General features: G+C 38.4%; 1 protein-coding gene and 1 pseudogene across 4 annotated transcripts in view; both read right to left on the minus strand.

The window, feature by feature from the left end:
• The window catches only part of LOC109730884 (RWD domain-containing protein 4 pseudogene), a 24895-nt pseudogene extending 23032 nt beyond the window's left edge, over nt 1–1863 (minus strand).
• The window catches only part of FGD4 (FYVE, RhoGEF and PH domain containing 4), a 224276-nt gene that overhangs the window by 97832 nt on the left and 105624 nt on the right, over nt 1–20820 (minus strand). Inside the window, exon 1 of one of the 4 annotated variants that reach the window (XM_076007490.1) lies at nt 1811–5587. The exons of the other annotated variants lie outside the window; for them this stretch is intronic. Coding sequence (XP_075863605.1) covers nt 1811–1901 — 91 coding nt within the window. The 5' untranslated portion in view covers nt 1902–5587. Of the gene's footprint in view, nt 1–1810; nt 5588–20820 lie in introns of those variants that run through there. 4 annotated transcript variants of the gene reach the window in all.

The following is a 20820-nucleotide window of genomic DNA, read 5'->3' on the forward strand; positions in this document are numbered from 1 at the left end:
CTAGTGTGGGCAACAAAGTGAGACTCTGCCTCAAAAAAAAAAAAAAAAAAAAAAAAAAAAAAAAAAGTGTAAATTTACCCATCCCCTCCTCCCACCTGCCCTATCCCCTGGTTGAATACTACATGAAGACCAAATCATCATCCCTCTAGAAAACTCCACAATACTTGCCATCGAGTCATCCATCATACTCTATCATTTTTCATTTATTCATGTGAAAGGGTTTGCCTGCAAACATAAGCTTTAAAAATAGAAGTTTTTACATGTCATTTAAGGAAGATAAAATTTACAAATAACATGTACACTAAATATGCATATTTAAAATATTTCTTAAATGACTTAATAGCAATAAAATTACCCAAGTAGTGTGGGCAGGAAGTGCTACATTACTGTCTTTTGAGTTTAAAAACCTTAAAAGGAACTTTGCAGTGGCCACTCTCTACAGGTAGTTGTCCAATAAAACAGAAAACAAGAGACAACAATTTCTCAACATTTATCCACATTGACCTCCCAAGCTCCCTCACCTTCCAGTTCAAGCAGCATTTCTCTCTCCCGTTGAGAGCTGCCTTCTCCCATCATCCCTGTTTGAAAACGGAATAAGAAGGGACAGAAGCTATTTCAGGAAAAAGGGAACTTAAAATTTCACTGAAGAAGAAAGAAAAATACTTCTCCCTTTTGCTGCATTTCTCCTTTAAAAATTTTCAAGTTTAAAGTATGATGGAAAACTATGGAGAGATCACACAAACCCTGAACTTTTAGGCAAGAAATAGTGGAACCCCTGCAAAGGAATCTAAGGCTTCTGTCTGGATGGTGCAGGGGGCAGGGACAGGCATGGGCTGGGCTCCTCAATCCTCCTGCGGCTACTAGAACCTGGGAACAGAGCCAGCCAGGACTCCGCGGTGCAGGAGGGGCCCCCCCACCCTCGGACTTCCACACTCAGCGCCGGCCCTCCTGAGCCCAAGGAAGGAGAGAGAGAGAGACACCCCAAGAAAGAAAATGCTGGTGACCACGGTGACTGCCAGTTCTAAATTTTAGTTCATCTTGTTTAGCAGTGCCTTCTTCTGGGAGGTTTATATTCCACCAGAAACAACGGGAAAACAGCTAAACAAAATGAACCTATCTTAGCTATTAAAAGTATTTTTAGCAGACATTTCCTGTCATGTGATTACATTTCTATCACTCAGAAGAATTTCATTTCTATCTGAAAGACCTATTATTTCTCACTTATATGCTCTCTAGAATATATAAGGAAACCACAGTGGCTTAATAGTTCTACTGACAATTTTTAAAAACAAGCCCATGCCTTATCTCTACAATGTTATCTTAGATGGAAAAACAAGCAATACTCCCCCAGCTTTGCCAAAACAAGACTGGGATGGTGGGAATTTTTGTTTGTTTTAACAGAACAATGCTCCATGCAGTAGCACTAAAAAATGATTAGTGTGGTAAACATTTCTTAACTTTGTTCACACCAGAAACAGAAGGCAAAAAAGAGGAAACTTTTGCTTTCTCTCTCTACCTGCCTCCCTTCAATGACTGATTTTTCATACTTTATTAATGTTAGTAAAAACGAGCCAGAGAAATACAACCATCAAACAAATCTGTACTTGGTTAACACAGACGAAGCCTCCTGAGAAGAGCCAGAAACTATGGACAGTACGTATTTTAATCTTGAAATTCAAAAACAATGTCAACTTCATTCTTAACTTTAAAAGGAAACCAAACTCTGCCACTTTTGTGTCCCTCAGTATGCTGATCAACACACTGAAAAAAAGAAAATGAGAAAGATCCACTAGAAAATGAAACCACTTACCTTGATTAGTGGACATGACTTCACATATACTGAAAATAGTCTTACTCTGGCTTAATAAGAAAGTATTTGACTTTACTCTTTTAAAGTTCATGTGATAAAAATCTCACTCCTGGCTTTAAAGCCTTGGGGAAACTGGAGATCACTCTGGAATCGGCCAGGAGCTCCGACCAGTGCACTGTGACTTCGGTGCATTCTTACAACTTACTGCCCAGAGACAAACTCATGCAAAACATGCCACGCCTCCCTGCGGGATACTGTGCACTGCATCCAGTATACGAACATAGGCAGACTTCTATTTATTACAGTAAAATAAACAACAATGAAGGCACATGGAACCTTCAAATGCACTAGAAATACAGTTGGGAATAGGATGGTTTATAAATGAACTAATGCCTTAACTATTAGTAATGCCCTAGAAAAGCTAACAGGAAAACAGTTTGTTTCCATTTTAACAGAGCTCTTGCCCTGGACTGAAGATGTTATAGATACAGGATTAACAAGCTTAAGATGTTAAAATCTTATTTTGGAATGACCTTACACGCCATTTTGCCATTTATGACTTTTCTCTTTTGCATAGTCCATTGATTTCAGTGAATAAAAAGTGCAGACTTAATAAATCCTACAGATAAACTTCCTAAGGAAAACAAGTTTTATATGTAATTTCATAATATTGCTTAACTGGTAAAAACATTTCTTGCTCATTTTTATGCATCTTTATGATTTTACATAATTTAATCAACACGTTTAAATTTTCTCCTAGCCTTGAAAAATTAGAATTAAAATAGCTATAAAATCACAATCAAGTATTAGTAACTAACTATACACAGACATCTCTCTCACTGAGGAAAATCACCTCTCCAATCCCCTTCTCAGGATGTCCAGATACAGTAGTTCTCTATTGCCTCAGGAGCACCTAATGGCTTGTTAGGCACACCTCTCGGGGTCCAACATCCAAAGTTGCATTCAACTGGTACACGGTAGGCCACAGAGTTTGCATTTCTAACTAGCTCCTGAGTGTTCCTGACCCCGGTGGCCTGGGCCTTGACTTCAGGACAACACCTTGAAAAACAGTGGGGCAGAGAATTGCCGGGGTGGAGGCTTGACTCACTGAGGGGGTTTGAAGTGCTTGCTCAGTTGTACCCCAGCTAGGAGTCACTGAATGTCACGGCAGGTGCATGATGCCAGGATGAGGCAGAGGCCTTTGTTCTTCCCCTTCAATACTCACAAGGGACTCTTGGTAACTTCTATCTACTCACCAGAAAATATGAGTTATCAATCATTTTTAATAAAAATTACAATTTTTAATAAAAAATGTGTATACAGCATGAATAAGCTTTATAACTGATCTAAAATAGAGAATTAAGACATGAAGAAAAGAAGTCAATGAGGAGGGAAAAAAAAAACTGAACTGTCTTTTATTCCTTTGAAAACTTCACCCGTATGTTTCTCAATTTCACCATGGAAGGGAAACTGTTTAGATTTGATTCCAAGACCACTTAGCCTTGGCAAAGTTCAGTAATGTAAAAACCAGAATGTTTCCCTGTCAATGTGTGTCGGCACTTCCCGAGCTTTGATAGCAATGTTTAAATTTATTATCTCAGGTTTGGTTTTCATGCAAATACCTCTTTTTTTTTTTTTTTTTAAATAGCTAACATTCCCCTTATGCCAGGTGCTATGTTAAGCAGTTTCCATGCAGCACGGCATTAAATCCTCACGGCAAGGTAGAATCATTTATAACCATTTTACAGAAGCAAACCACTCTGTAAGGTAATAATCATTTATCACCATTTTGTAGAAGAGAAAACTAGGTTTAAGAGGTTAAAAATCTTGGCGAGTCATCCTAATAAAAGGATAACCATTAAGAAATTAAATTTACTTTTATAAAACAAAGGAAGATATAATGGTATACTAGTCACCCCTTACCTGTGGTTTCCCCATTTCTCTAGTTTTAGTTACTGTGGTCAACTTCAGTCTGAAAATATTATGTACAATAAAGTATTTTGAGAAAAACCACATTCCCATAATTTTTACAATGTTACAGTACATTCTTATAATTGTTCTATTTTATTGTTATTACTGTTAATCTCTTACTGTGCCTAATTTATCATTAAGTATGGATGTGAAGGAAAAATCATAGTATATATGGGGTTTGATACTCTTTGTGGTTTCAGGCATCCACTGGGGGCCTTGGAACAAATCCCTTGTGGATAAGCGTGGACGACTATATTCACTTTTGAATTTTTATAGATAAAAGCCAGAAACCTAAAACACGGTTTACTGGAAAGAGATAATTAACCCTAACAATATTTGTACCTCCATAATATCATGAAATAAAAGGAAAAAAAAAAGAGAGATAATTTCTATTATGATTGACTCACAATTGTTCCTGAGTAGATAATTTGCAATTATATGCAGCAACTACCACAAACTTAAAGGAAAATTCTAGGTTACCCAATAGTGGCCATGGCAGTTGAGAATACACTTAATATATGACCCCAGCAATCTCAACTCCTAGGTACTTAGCCAAGGGAAATGAATACTTACACTCATATAAAAACCTGTACATGAATATTTGCAGAGGCTTTATTCATAATCATCAAAACCTGGAAACACCCACCTGTGCTTCACCTAGTCAATGGATTGACAAACTGGGGTACATCCATACAATTTTATACCACTCAGCAATAACAAAGAATGAATGAAGGATACTCTCATATGCATTAGAAAGAAGCCAACGTAAAAGTCTACACATGTGTGACTAAATATGACATTCTGGAAAAGGCAAACCTACAGGGATAGCAAACAGATCCAAGGTTGCCAGGGGTGGTGATATGGGAAATGACTGATCACAAAAAGATGACGAGACCATTCTATAGTTTCATTCTGGTTGTGGTTACATGACTGTATACATTTGTCGACACTCAGAATTGTATCCCAAAGAGGGTGAATTTTACTGTACGTAACTTATCCTGTAATTTAAAAAAAATTAAGGAGCAAACAAAAGCAATTTCTTAAGAAAGCAAGAGGCAAGGAAGCTGACGGTTTTTGTCTTGGAGAGTGTGAAGTCAAAACTTTTGGTACATCCATTGCTCTTCAATAGTAGAGATAACCACTGTTAATTGTGCCCATTTTCTGTGATTTTTTTTAAAAATGTTGATGAATTTTTAAGAAGTGACCTACTTAAACGCCTCTGCAAAGTCCATTTGTGGAGGAAGTTGAAGTTTATGAGAATATATTGAAAATGACCTTTTAAATAGGTATGTTTAAACACCTTAGCTAATTTATTATTTGTCATAGCTATAAGTTATTGAAAAATATCTAAAATTCATGCCGACTCCCAGCTAGTCACAAAATACCTTGTGCTCTGAAGACTTCCCAGCTGCCATCTGGCCCTTCACATCTCCTCTTTGCAGAGATGTTATTTTTGTACAAATTCCATTGAATAAGGAACTTACAAAGTTCTGCCAAATATTCACATGGTATTTCATGATTTTGTTACATTAAATTTCTTTTTATGAAAGTCGACCTGCATTAGATTACCATTTTCAATCAAGATTTTTGTATGCAACCTATGACTCCTGAATTAAAACCTATAAACCTACAATATTTAAAAATAAATGGAGGACTCAGCATTTTTATTTAAAGCTGACTAGGCTAGGTGCGGTGGCTCACGCCTGTAATCCTAGCACTCTGGGAGGCTGAGGCAGGTGGATCGCTTGAGGTCAGGAGTTCGAAACTAGCCTGAGTAAGAGCGAGACCCCATCTCTACTAAAAATAGAAAGAAATTAATTGGCCAACTAATATATATATAGGAAAAAAAAAATTAGCCAGGCATGGTGGCACATGCCTGTAGTCCCAGCTACTTGGGAGGCTGAGGTAGCAGGATTGCTTGAGCCCAGGAGTTTGAGGTTGCTGTGAGCTAGGCTGATACCACGGCACTCACTCTAGCCCGGGCAACAAAGCGAGACTCTGTCTCAAAAAAATAAATAAATAAATAAATAAAAATAAAGCTGACTAGCACATCATCTGTCATATAATTGAAAACCTCCATGTATTAATGGCAAAGTTAGATTTAATTACTAGTTACAAGTATATTTTGGCAAATAAAATAGCAGGAAGACTATACCCAACAAATGTTAGTATTTAACAAACTATTCAGAGCATGGAGTAGGAAAAAAAAAATAATAGTATTTCTTACTCTCAATTATAAACTAATGAGTGAAATCCTCAGACTGGTTCTTTAATGTTCCTTAACAGAGAGGCAATCCCCATTCTCACAGAATGAATCTAATCTGAATCCTAACCCTATGTTACACTTGTTAGTATTCTAATAAAAACAAATGACACTTTGATATTAAAACAATCCCCTCAATGGCTTAAAAATATTTTTAAAAAATAACCAATTGATGCATAGTTTCCATTTTGCATGTCAGTGAGACTTCATGAAATGAGACCTGGAAATATTTGAGTGTATGCCAAGTAAATCCTGTTGTTTGAATATTTCTGTGCCAAATTGTTTTTGTACAGATGTTCAAAGCAAACCTATTATGCCTGAATCTCTTTTTTTCTAATTAAAAAGTTAATAGGCTGGGCACAGTGGCTCACTCCTATAATCCCAGCACTCTGTGAGGCTGAAGCGGGCAGACTGCTCAAGGTCAGGAGTTTGAAACCAGTCTGAGCAAGAGCGAGACCCCGTGGCTACTAAAAATAGAAAGAAATTAATTGACCACCTAAAAAATATATATATATATATATATACACAAAAAATATTAGCCGGGCATGGTGCCGCATGCCTGTAGTCCCAGCTACTCAGAAGGCTGAGGCAGAAGGACTGCTCGAGCCCAGGAGTTTGAGGTTGCTGGGAACTAGGTTGATGCCATGGCATTCTAGTCCCAGTAACACAGTGAGGTAAGGCTCTGACTAAAAAAATAAATAAATAAATAAATAAAGTTAATAAAAATATCTTCTATTACCTCTAGTTATTTGTTCAGTTAAAGTCACAAACACACAGTACAGTTGTGGGCCTGTGTATTCAAAGATTCCATATTTGAGGAAGATACAACTAATTGCAGATCAAAAATACTCAAAAAATAATTAAGTATGACAAACTTTCAAATTTTAAAAACACATAACAATTTGTATTGTACTGTATTAGGTTATTTCTCTTTTAATAAAATGTCACCCCACATATAATAGATACTATAAGTAAGCTACAGATGATTTAAAGTATACAGGAGGATGCATTTGAGTTACATGCAAATACTACGTCATTTTATATAATATACTTCAGGGATGTGCAGATTTTGTTAAGGACAGGGGGTGGTTGTGGAACCAAACCCCATTTGATACAAAGGGGTGACTATATATTGTTCAAAAGAAAAACTTTTTTATCTCTAATGTCATTTGACCTTAATAATTTGCTTCCAATAAAAAAGTATAATCCTAGAGAATAAAAACATTCTAACATAAATTATGAAACTGATCCATATATCCCAACTTAGTCTGTCTGATCTTATCTATAAGGATTTCCTGCATTGTACCCTCACTTCATATGTTCACAAACACTCAGCTGTTAACAGACTTTTTTTTTGCTGATGAAACAGAATTTCTAATTTCAGGCAAAATAAAGAAGCACAAGTTAAACATGACAAACAGGAATTGTTTAAACTCACAAAACATCTCCCTTAGGAAGACATACAAATTTTTATGCATCTCCTAACAGCAGTGAAAACAAAAAACCAGCACCTATTAAAGGTACAGGTAGTAACAGAGGAAACCACAATCATGATGAGAGACACCAACGTGCTTCTATTATTAGAGGCATTCAGAATCATAATGGCAAGAACACTAGTTACAATACACCAGGCCCTAATTAGGTTCCAGATAGTTTAACAGAACCTGTTTTTCTTTCCAAGTATTACAGGGGTACAAATGTTTTTGGTTACAAGTATCACTTTTGTAACGCTTGAGTCAGAGTTATAAGTGTGCCCATCACACAGATACTGTTCACTGTACCTATTAGGTAGGTTTTCGCCCATCTCCTCCTTCCTTTCTACCCCCTGACTGATTTCCACTGAGTTAGACTTCCCTCTATGCACATGTGTGCTCATCAGTTAGCTCCAATTTATTAGTGAGTACATGTGGTGTTTATCCATTCTTCAGGTTCTTAACTTAGGATCATGGCTCCAGTTCCATCCATATTGCTGCAAAAAGGCATTAAGTCGTCTTTCTCTGTGGATGAGTAGTATTCCGTGATATATATATAATCTCACATTTTGTTAATCCACCCGTGAATTAATGGGTACTTCGGCTGATTTCCACATCTTTGCAATTGTGAATTGTGCTGCAATAAATACACAAGTGTGTGCAGGTGTCTTTTTGATAATATGACTTCTTGTAGTATAGTTTAAAGCATGGTAATGTGATGCCTCCAGATTTGTCCCTTTTGCTTAGGCTATTTGGGCTCTTTTCTGGTTCCAAATGAAGCACAGAATTATTTTTTCTAGATTTCTGAAATATGACATTGGTATTTTGATGGGGATTGCTCTGAATTTGTAAATCACTTTGGGAAGTTTGGATGTTTTAACAATATTGATTCTACCAATCTATGAGCATGAAAGTTGAAAGCTGTTGCATTAAGAACTGGAAAAAGGCCGGGGGCAGTGGCTCACGCCTGTAATCCTAGCATTCTGGGAGGCCGAGGTGAGCAGATCGTTTGAGCTCAGGAGTTCAAGACCAGCCTGAGCAAGAGTGAGACCCCATCTTTACTAAAAAAAATAGAAAGAAATTAGCTGGACAACTTAAAAAAAAAAAAAAAAAATATATATATATATATATATATAGAGAGAGAGAGAGAGAGAGAGAGACAGATAGACAAACAGACAGAAATTAAATTAGCTGGGCATGGTGGTGCATGCCTATAGTTCCAGCTACCTGGGAGGCTGAGACAGGATTGCTTGAGCTCAGGAGTTTGAGGTTGCTGTGAGCTAGGCTGACACCATGGCACTCTAGCTGGGGCAACAAAGTGAGACTCTGCCTCAATCAATCAATCAATCAATAAATCAATCAATAAATAAATAAGAACTGGAACAAGACAAGGATGCCCACTGTCACCACTTCTATTCAACATCAGCCTGGAAATCCTAGCCAGAGCAATCAGAGAAGAGAAAAATGAAAGGTATCCAAATCAGGAAAGGGGAGGCCAAACTATCACTTTTTACTGATGATATGATCTTATATCTGGAAAATCCCACCAAGAAACTCCTAGAATGGATAAATAAATTCAGCAAAGTCTCAGGTTACAAAATCCACATACACAAATCAGTAGAACCCCAAACTCCAGTAACAGTCAAGCTGAGAGTCAAATCAAGAACTCAGTACCACTTGTAACAGCCCATAGATTTAACCAAAGAGGTCAAAGTTTTCTATAGAGAGAACTACGAAATACTGAATAAAGACATTGCCAGTGCTACAGACAAATGTAAACAGTCTTTAAGTTGGTAATATTTCCTCTCTTTCAGTATTTTTCTTCTATCATGGCTCACTAACTACATTAAAATGGTAAGAAAAAACAATTATAATAAGTCACAAAACAGATGATGTCTTCCAAGAAAATAACCATGTTAAGGATTAATTTCTGTTATACATGAGGTCTGGCCAGCCTCTGGGATATGTATGGTGCCTCTGGCCGCATGGAGGCAAGATTGCAAAGGAGCTTACCACCGTTACCTCACTGGTGCTTGTCAGAGCTCATGGTGCAGGCTCCCGGCTAGATGCCTTCCCTGTGTATGTATAGAGCAGCTTGGCACTACTTCAATACTGCATAATATTCCATAGTTTGACTATGACATAATTTAAGTAAATTAAGTAATAAACATACTCTTTATATTTTATTATTATTTTTAAATAAGATCATTCTGATAAACTTGTACAAGTACTTCCATGGATGAATAGATGTGGGCTTGATAGCTCAATGGTATATGAATTATAAATTGTGATAACTTACTAAAAACTTGACCTCCCAAGATACGATACCAATAAATAATCTCTCTTCCCTTAGCCTTTACACTAGATTATTTTTTAAATATTTTGTTTTCAGATGACAAAGAATGGATAAGTAAATATGTTGTATGTTTATGTGATATAATACCATATATGAATAAAAACAAATTAACTACAGGTAAACATCAACATGGACCAATCTCATAAAAAAAAAATGTGGAATGAAAAAGCCACAAAATACAGTATGATTTCAGTTATGTAAAGTTTTAAAACATCCCAAAAAATGTTGTTCATGGACATATGGCCTTATGAGGCAAAATCAAAGGGAAAAGCAAGGGTGATTAGTATTTTTACAGAAAGCTTCTTTGGATTCCTTTGAATGCATGCCAAGTGGTTGTTCAAACTGGAAGAAGGACTGTGTATTTATGTGTAAATCACATTCACCACTCAAGTATAGTAGTTGGCCGGGTACGGTGGCTCATGCCTATAATCCTAGCACTCTGGGAAGCTGAGGCAGGAAGATTGCTTCAGCTCAGGAGTTTGAGACCCCCATCTCTTATTAAAAAATAAAAATAATAATAAAATAAAATAAAAAGTATAGTAGTTAGAAATGTTGATTTCTCTTCTCTGCTCCATCCCTATCCTTCTTGTTTCACCCAGCTCTAACAGAGTGTCACTCTTTACAAATGCTTTCATCCATACTTACCCATGACAATGCCCACCTATATAGGGTTCTAGTTCTGAGGCTGCCATGTATTGCTAGCAAAAATCAACTACTACACAGCCGGGCATGGTGGCTCATGCCTGTAATCCCAGTACTTTGAGAAACCAACGCAGGAGGATTACTTGAGGCCGGGAGCTCAAGACTGGCCTGAGGAAAATAGTGAGAGCCCTGTCTCTAGAAAGAATAAAAAAAAAAATTAGATGGGTGTGGTGCAGTGTGCCTGTAGTCCCAGCTACTCTGGAGGCTGAGGCAGGAGGATCAGCCAAGGTTCATTTGTTTCAAGATTGCAGTGAACTATATGATTGATGCGGAAAATGCCGGGCGCCGGGACTCGGCTGATTGCCATCTCCCCATAGTTCCGCATCTCCGGGGGCCAGCGCTGTGCATGGCCAGTTAGAGGCACCGCTGCTGGGGCGGACCCCCGAGGCACACAGCCGCCCGGACCCCCACGAGCCGAGGGAACCCCAGGCCGGCAAGCCGATGCCTGTTTCCAGCCACGCTGTTTGTGTGATCCTGATTGGGTAATTTTGAATCCCACTGTTTTTGATTGGATATTAAGGCTTGTAGTTGATTGGATGCTTCTTGAGCCCTACCAAGAGTATAAAAGCAAGGGCAGAAGGGCAGGAAGGGAGAACATCAGAAGACAGGAAGAGAGCTGTAACACTAGGGGTGCTGAGTCTGCTGTAGAAGAATAAAGGCTATTCTCCGACTCTTCGTGTGCCGCTCGGTTCTTTCCCTGGTCAAATGAATAAGAGCTGTAACAAGAGCTGTAACGCTAGCTGTACACACTGCCGCAACATGATGATGCCACTGTGCACCAGCCTGCGCAACAGAGTGAGATTCTGTCTCAAAAAAATGAAACAAAAACAAAAATAACCCCACTACTTCCATCTATTTAATGAGTATAGAGCTTCAGTTGTGGAAGACGAAAAAGTTCTAGAGATGGATGGTGGTGATGGCTGTACAACAATATGAATGCACTTAATCCCACAGAACCATACATTTGAAAACGGCTAAAGTGCTAAATTTTATGTTATGTATTTTACAATAAAAAAAAAAATGACTGCAACTAGAACATTAAAATTTAGGCTTCCCAACCTCACCCAACTTCTCCTTGCTTTTCCCCATCTTGTTTGTTCATGCTTAGTCCATTCTCTGTCACACTCCACTGCTTTTAATATTCCTTTGCATTTGCTTTCTTCACCATCTACCCGGGACAACTGACCCACGAGGGGGCTACAGTCACTCCATGCTGCAGAAGATTCCAAAATGTCTACTTCTAGTACCCCAGCTTCATGCTCTCGTTTCTACAAGTTTGTACAACTGCCTCCTTCAATGAAGGAGGGAAGTTTAAACTTTATCTTGAAGGGTAAGCAGGGTTTCACTAGACGGCAAAAGGAGGGAAAGGGTATTGTTTCAGGCCTCGTAGCAATGGAATCTGTGGCAGATTCGAAGACTTCCTTGCACCTTAAAGAAGTGCCCAGCTGACAGCCTCAGCTGCTGCTGACTGCCCTTAGATCCAAATGTAATCCCCTGGGGCTCTGCACCCACCCCCTTTACCTTTCCACCAGCATCCCCAGCCTCTTTGCTTCAGAATATGTTCTCGAACCACGTTCCCGCTATCAATCACCCGGGTTTTGAGAAGGAAGTCAAGAAAAATGTTTTCTTTTCATAAATTTCCACAGGAACCTAACAATTATTTTTTCCAACTTTGAAATAACCATGGGGCTTCCAGAAAAGGCTCCTCTGAGGCTTTAAGAAAATAAAACGTAGGTTCTGCCCTTGCCAGGTCAGACAAAGGATAAAGTACAGCCAGTTCCTTGCTACTAACTTGGGAGAGAAGAGGGAAGGCTTTCATTTTTCTATTTTTTTGATAAAACGCCTGATCCAAATTTCTTCTAATTATTGTCTTCCTTTTTCCCGAGACCCTAATACACAGTTTGCTGGGGAACAGCAGCGACTTAGGCCTTTTGTGTTGGCCCAAATATTCTTAAAGGCCAAATTCAGAACTTAAAAAGATACCCTAAAATATAACCACCACCTTCCGGTCTTTGCAATTCATCCACTCTACTTATTTCTCCCTCTTTCCCGGACAGATAATGATAATCTTACACATTCAGTTTCCTTTTCAGTGCCATCTGAGAAGAACATTACAATAATAAAGAAAATCCCAAAGAAAGACAGAATATTAGCAGATCCAGATTTCAATAAGCTTTCAGATAACTTTTTCTAAGTTATTGTTGTGGTAGGAAATATGGCCAAAGATTAAAAGGGAACCAATTTTGAAAAACAACTCACTTCCAGTATAGGAGGCCTTAACTGATGAATAGATACTAAATAAAGTATAAATATACCTCCTTGAAATGTTCTAATTATTATCCTGGCAATCTATATATTCTTGACTTCAGCAATAATGCTGAAACAGAAACATATTTTGAGTATTATGCTAAGGATTATAAAACATCTATAGAGTCTAGGCCGGGTGCTGTGGCTCACGCCTGTAATCCTAGCTCTTGGGAGGCCGAGGCGGGCGGATTGCTCAAGGTCAGGAGTTCGAAACCAGCCTGAGCAAGAGCGAGACCCCGTCTCTACTATAAATAGAAAGAAATTAATTGGCCAACTGATATATATATAAAAAATTAGCCGGGCATGGTGGCACATGCCTGTAGTCCCAGCTACCCGGGAGGCTGAGGCAGAAGGATCACTCGAGCCCAGGAGTTTGAGGTTGCTGTGAGCTAGGCTGACGCCACGGCACTCACTCTAGCCTGGGCAACAAAGCGAGACTCTGTCTCAAAAAAAAAAAAAAAAAAAAAAAAAAAAAAAAAACATCTATAGAGTCTTTAAGATATAACACTTTAGTTTGTACATTCGTCACTAGTGGAACTTAAGATAAATAATCTGGTATTACAAAGCAGTTACTGTTTATGGAGCATGGCGTATCTTTCTCCTTTACAGGAGAGCAAAGGCAAATGTTATTTACCATCTAGGCAAGTAACACAAATGGCTAAGGACTCAGGTTTAAAGCAGTAGGAATTAAAAACATCAGATAAACCCCAGTTGAAAGACATTCTACAAAATACGTGACCAGTATTTCTCAAACATGTCAAGGTCATCAAAAACAAGCAAAGTCTGAGAATCTGGCACAAACAAGAGGAGCTAAAGGAGACACAATGACTAAATGTAATGGCATCCTGGGTAGAATCTTGGATCTTGGAACAGAAAAAGGTCATTGGATAAAAAATTAAGGTACTCCAAATAACGTATGGACTTTAATAAAAAAAACAAAAAAAAAACAGTAGGAATTAGAGTTACCCTCTGGCAAACTGGAAAATGATTTTTTTTTTCATTTTAACGTTCAAAAATATTTGAAATCCCTGATAAAACTGCTGTATTCCTTAGCTTACAAAGAATTATTGAGCCCCTACATGGGATTCACTGTAGTATACGTGACACACTGCTAGACACTTGGGAGTATCTCATAACCTCCTGCCATCACCTTCCTGGCATCTCATTTTCCTTCAGCCACACACACCATCCTTCTCAGTTCCTGAGAACTTGACGTCTCTACATATGACAAGGTTTCAGTATCCCCTGTGCCTTTTCAATATTTATTTATAAGTGTAATTAAATAAATATTTGTTCAACGTGCTTTTTTTGGTATTTGTCTTCCCTACTATACAGAGCTTCTGGAGAGCAAGAACCACCACGGCTGTCCTGTTCATTATGATGGGCGCCAAGCATACCGTGTCAGACACTGTGTGCGATCACATTAAATGGCCCCTTTTCAAGGAGCCAAAGAGCAGACAAGTAAAATGATGATTGATAAGTTTGGCTGGGGCCCTGTCGCTGCTGTAGATACACAGAGGAGGGTCAGGAAAGGCTTTCTGGAACAGTTGTCTCTCATCTTTTTTTTTTTTGAGACAGAGTCTTGCTTTCTTGCCTAGGCTAGAGTGAGTGCCGTGGCGTCAGCCTAGCTCACAGCAACCTCAAACTCCTGGGCTCAAGCAATCCTACTGCCTCAGCCTCCCGAGTTGCTGGGACTACAGGCACGAGCCACCATGCCCGGCTAATTTCATATATATATATATATTAGTTGGCCAATTAATTTCTTTCTATTTTTATAGTAGAGACGGGGTCTCGCTCAGGCTGGTTTTGAACTCCTGACCTTGAGCAATCCGCCCGCCTCGGCCTCCCAGAGTGCTAGGATTATAAGCGTGAGCCACCGCGCCCGGCCTGTCTCTCATCTTTTTTAGAGCACATCCCTCTCAGAAGAAAATCTGGGCATATACCCCTAATATGTATATATGCATGTATGAATGCCTACATGAGATAAATATTAATACAGAGTACTACTGTACTCATATGCATATCGTACAACACAAACACACATTATTTTTGAAAACTTAAGTCTAAAACCTGCTAAAACAATTTCAAAGAATTTTAAACAAGGTTAAAAAAAAACTGTGTTTAGGTTTGACTGTGTGAGCAGAAATGAGTTTTTTTTAAAAAAATAAGTTTAGTAAAAATAAAAGACATATCAGTTTTAGTGACAAAATTACACAGTAGGAGAAACACTTTCAAACATTCATTTCACAAATGCTCTGTCTGCACTACACTTTTCCACTGTTCCTGATTCAGAAGATTTTTCACTCGTTCAAATGTCAACTCTACCTCAAAGAAACAAATTGCGTATATTTTTTGTACATATATCTGCTAGGTGAGAACCTACTAAATATCTACTGATAGACACTCATCTTCACATGAAAGGTTAGCACATGGAGAAGATTTGTCTTTCTGTAAAAGAAAAAGATGAAGTAGTCTGACACTGTGCTTAAGGACTGTGTCATTCTATAGCTTCCAATGTTTGATGTCACTTATTACCAAATACTGCCAGAATTCCACTATCTAATAGGTAAAGCTATCTCGAGCCACTTACCCAGCCATGTCTAAAATGTCATGACCAGAAAAAGAAGATAAGCGGGCTTGCATTGCTCTACTTTCCCCTCAGAATTCTTCCCCTGTACCACATCTACTGTATGTATCTGACACATATATGGAATGATGGTGCCAGGTTAAGTCCAAAAATATTAGGAATGCTAAGGTAGGTTTTATTCTTTAAGATTATTATTTTTTGTAGACTCCTGTGGCAAATGTTCCAAGTTCTATTATTTGCTTCCTGTACTCTAGTGGTTCATCTTGTACACTCCGTGGAGCACACAACACTTCACGTCCAGACCATTGCTCTGGAAAAGGCAACTCCTTGAAGTAGTATTTATATTCCTAAATAGTTTTTCACAGGCATCTTATTATACATTTCATCTAATAACTCTTCAATCTTTCAAGTTAGTCCTGAAATTTAGATAAACCATAAAGCTGACATAAATGCACTACAGCACCTATATAAAAACTAGGATGACTGTAGAAAGTGAGAACAGCAAATGTTCCATACAAAAATATTAAAGTAATTTGACAAAAAAAAAAAATCTCTAAAATGATTTCAAGTGAATTGTTCCAAAACTTTAATCATATTCTCTGTATCTGTTTAGCTGATAGGGAGAAACCTCACCCTATAGTTTGATTCTAGGATATCAAGTATGATACTGAAAATATAAGAAAATTTTATTAAATTAAAAATACCATTAAATTCTAATCTAAAGGTAACTGGATAACTTAGTAAGGAAACATGTGAAACAAAAGTTAATCGCCATCCTAAAGACAAAATATTTTTAGCCTTGGATTAGAATAAATGGTCTTAAACTATAAAATCCAATGCTGAAAACGCTGTCATCTCAAGTACCTGCAGTGGCAGGTAAACTGAAACAGCAACTGGCTGGGCGCGGTGGCTCACGCCTGTAATCCCAGCACTTAGTAGGGAGGCTGAGGCAAGAGGACTGACTGAGCCCAGGAGTTGAAGGCTGCAGGGAGCTATGATTGCACCACTGCATGCCAGCCTGAGCAACAGAGTAAGACCCTATCTATTAAAAAAAAAAATTTGAACTGGCAACTGAGGCAATATGGTTAACAGTATTGAATGCCAGAAAACTGTATATCACCTACCTGTGCCATGTTCAGCAAACTATCCTAAGCAGAGAACTATATACATAAAGATGAATGTGATGCCATTTAGTACAGAGAACAATGAGAATCAACCTAACAGCTTAACAAAGGTTTCTTTAAAACTCTACCCCCTCTAATCCCCCCCCCACAAGGTCAGTTTAAAGCACAAAGGAGGCACACAAATATTTGCTGATTTGAATATGTTAATACAGAAGCTTTACTAAGCAATAGGAACTTTTTGGGGCATACACTTAAAAATACACCAGAGGCCGGGCGCTGTGGCTCATGCCTGTATTCCTAGCTCTTGGGAGGCCGAGGCGGGCTGATTGCTCAAGGTCAGGAGTTCAAAACCAGCCTGAGCAAAAGCGAGACCCCATCTCTACTATAAATAGAAAGAAATTAATTGGCCAACTGATATATATATATATATAAAAAAAAATTAGCTGGGCATGGTGGCGCATGCCTGTAGTCCCAGCTACTCGGGAGGCTGAGGCAGGAGGATCACTCGAGCCCAGGAGTTTGAGGTTGCTGTGAGCTAGGCTGACGCCACGGCACTCACTCTAGCCTGGACAACAAAGCGAGACTCTGTCTCAAAAAAAAAAAAAAAAAAAAAAAATACACCAGAGCTGAAATTGTCCAATGTAAATAATGGTCATTTCCAAATCTACTATAGTGTTATGCAATAATATTCCCAATATTATGTCATAAATATATATTCTTTAGATAAAATTACCATCTTAAATGGAAGTGCTAAGTTTCCCACTCCTTTCCTCGTTTAAATAATGAATTAAACTTTTGGTACTTTAATAGGTCATGGGTATCTTACTACAAAGTCAATTTTACTTTTATCATTTATATATTGATCATCTAACAACTACATGGCAGTTTAAAATGAGATTTTTGTTATATTAAAATTTGTTTTTGTTTTAAACAGAAGAGTTTGTCCTAAAAGATCACTTTATAATTTGTACATTTTGTAGTTTAGCATTTTGTATTAATGTCAGCATGTCAGTTTCACCATTATTCCTATTAACTGGGATGACCATGGATAATACTCAGTGCAAACAAGAAATGCTGATAACTAACCACAAAATAGGAAAATTAGTTCCACTTTGCTGCCTAATTCCATCCTATAATTTTCAAAGGGCTGCTTTTTCTCCCCCTGTTTACTAGTATTATTTTTCTCCTGGTTTCTAAGAATGGTTCTGCTTCTGGCAATTTTAGTCATTATATCACGTGCTAATTTGGGATTAACAGCCCATTATTTATTAAGACTAAGTTACTAGTTAAAGACTGGTTTAGACTTCTTCAATACGATTATTTCAGTTATTAAGAGCCGTCTACCCCTTTAAGAGGGCTATTTCATCCAAATTTATCCTATCTTCCTCTATGCTATTTTGGTCCTTACCCATCCCTGATCATTTTTATATTCTCAAGACACAGGCAATTACATATACCTGCGTAAAAATACAGGTTCTGTCTGTATTTCTTTTATCACGTCTGTTAAAAAAAGGTAGGCAGTTAATAATTAATTCAGGAGTAAACAAAGAAATGAAGTTGTTTGAAGCGGCACCGAGTATATTCATACAATGTGGAACGTCAGTAGATAGTCCGGAAGGAACAGGAGGGACAGGCAGAAAAGCAGATTTTCAAACCAGAATATGTATTTAAAAAGACTTTAGTTTCATTTCAAAAGTTGCCTGTAATTCAGCCTCACTGTCAATGATACCTTTTACCTTTCAAATTCCTTAGTGACTCAAACACTGTAAGAAGGCTTGGGAAAGACTCATTCTTTCTTCCTCATTCCTATGATTAGGTGCCTTATCTAGCACCTTCTGTTTGCTGGGCTTGTGCAAGCACCTGGAAGCACAAAGATGATCAAGATAAAAATCCATGACCTCCAGTACCAGTCTAATGAGGGAAACTGGACAAGAATGGAGCCAGGAACCGTCAGAGATCTGAGAAGGAGCTGTGTAATTCTCCTTGCTGGCAAGGGCCCTAGCCTAAAGGACAGACACTGGAGCTGAAGCGAGGTGGCAGTCCCTGTTCTAATCCCACGGTGTACTCCCTCTTCTTACTGTCCAATTGTTTAAATGGTAACTTGCAATTCTCACTGGCCATTTGAACAAACTCCTTTACCTTAAAATTTTTTCTTTAACATTAGTTCAGTTTAACAACCTCGAGCATTAGCATGGGTTCTGAGCTGAGCCAAAAGCTGGGGATACAGGGTGAGTAAAATAGTTCCTGGCCTCAGGTACTCAATCGAGTTGGGGAGAGAGACAAGGTAACAGTCAATTGCAAATATACTAATGATAGATAAAAAATCACAGAGTGCTTCATAAGCTCAGAGAAGTGTAATCCAGCTAGGGAAAAGGTTTACTAGAAAAGTTGTAGTTGAAGAACCTAATTAATATTGCAATATTTTCTTTCTTTCATTAAAAAACAACCCCACCAGGCCAGGCGCGGTGGCTCACGCCTGTAATCCTAGCTCTCTGGGAGGCCGAGGCGGGCGGATTGCTCGAGGTCAGGAGTTCGAAACCAGCCTGAGCAAGAGCGAGACCCCGTCTCTACTATAAATAGAAAGAAATTAATTGGCCAACTAATATATATACAAAAAATTAGCCGGGCTTGGTGGCGCATGCCTGTAGTCCCAGCTACTTGGGAAGCTGAGGCAGGAGGATTGCTTGAGCCAGGAGTTTGAGGTTGCTGTGAGCTAGGCTGACGCCATAGCACTCACTCTAGCCTGGGCAACAAAAGTGAGACTCTGTCTCAAAAAAAAAAAAAAAAAAAAAAAAACCCACCAACATAGCCTTTTCTTGCCTCAACATTAATTCTGCTTCAGTATTTTATAACTGCAATATATGTCACTAACAAACTAATTTATTGTTTGGAGAGCATGACTACACACACACACACACACACACACACACACACATCAGTTTTTCCAAGTTATACTGTGAACTGAGAAAAACCCTCCTTTATTTTGTGCTTTCATCCCACAGCAAGGATACAGTCACCTCCTGAGAGGCAACAATTTTAAATGCCAGAGAATGCTAGAATTTGAAATGTGATACATAAAGAAAAGCTAGGAATTTCTTTTTTTATTTATTTATTTTTTATTTTAGCGTATTATGGGGGTACAAGTGTTAAGGTTATATATATTGCCCATGTCCCCCTCCCCTCTCCAGTAAGAGCTTCAAGCATGTCCATCCCCCAAATGTTGCACATCTTACTTGTTTGGTTGTATACACCCATCCCCTCCTCCCCTCTCTGACCTTCCTGACACCCGATAAATGTTACTCCTATATGTCCACTTAGGTGTTGATCCGTTAATACCAATTTGCTGGTGAGTACATGTGGTGCTGGTTTTTCCATTCTTGAGATACTTGACTTAGTAGAATGGGTTCCAGCTCTATCCAGGAATATACAAGAGGTGCTATATCACCATTGTTTCTTAAAGCTGAGTAGTACTCCATGGTATATATATATACCACATTTTATTAATCCACTCACAAATTGATGGGCACTTGGGTTGTTTCCACAGCTTTGCAACTGTGAGTTGTGCTGCTATAAACATTCAAAGGAATTTCTTTTAAAATCTCTCATTTATTTTCCTTTTATTGTCACATTTTATGTGTTCACAAAAGAGAAGCTAATATCATGTATCACCTTATGAATATATTGGATTTATGTGGATTTATTTTCAAAATTGTAAAAAAAAACCCACAAATTTTCTACATAAATCTAAACCACAAACAGGTGATAAGAACTTTAATACAGTTTCTGAGTCCAACACAGGATCCTGCTCTGCTTCCCCACAGCATTCTTCCCATCCGCTAGTGACGCATCATCTAGCCAGCTACCCAAGCTGGAAACTGCAGGGCTGCTCTTGACACTTCCCACTCCTTCAACCCATCCACACGTCCAATTAATCACTAAATCCTGGCAATCTGACTCCTATAAATTTCTCAGTTCCTTCCCTCTTCCTACATCCTTGTGCCAGTGCCTTAGCTCAGAGGACTCATCATCTCTCTCCTGTGCCATCTGTTCCTTATCAGAATGCCAAGGCTCCAGCACCTTGCAACCTAGCCCTTCCCCCACAGTGCCATGGGTCGTCTTTCTTAAAATGTGAAAAGAACCATGGTGCCGACCCGGTCATGTCCCGGTCAAGGCATGGCTTAGACTAACATAATTTGGTGTCATTTATCTTACAAATTCTAACCACTCC

This window comes from Microcebus murinus, chromosome 10, assembly GCF_040939455.1.
Source record: "Microcebus murinus isolate Inina chromosome 10, M.murinus_Inina_mat1.0, whole genome shotgun sequence".
Taxonomy (NCBI): Eukaryota; Metazoa; Chordata; class Mammalia; order Primates; family Cheirogaleidae; genus Microcebus; species Microcebus murinus.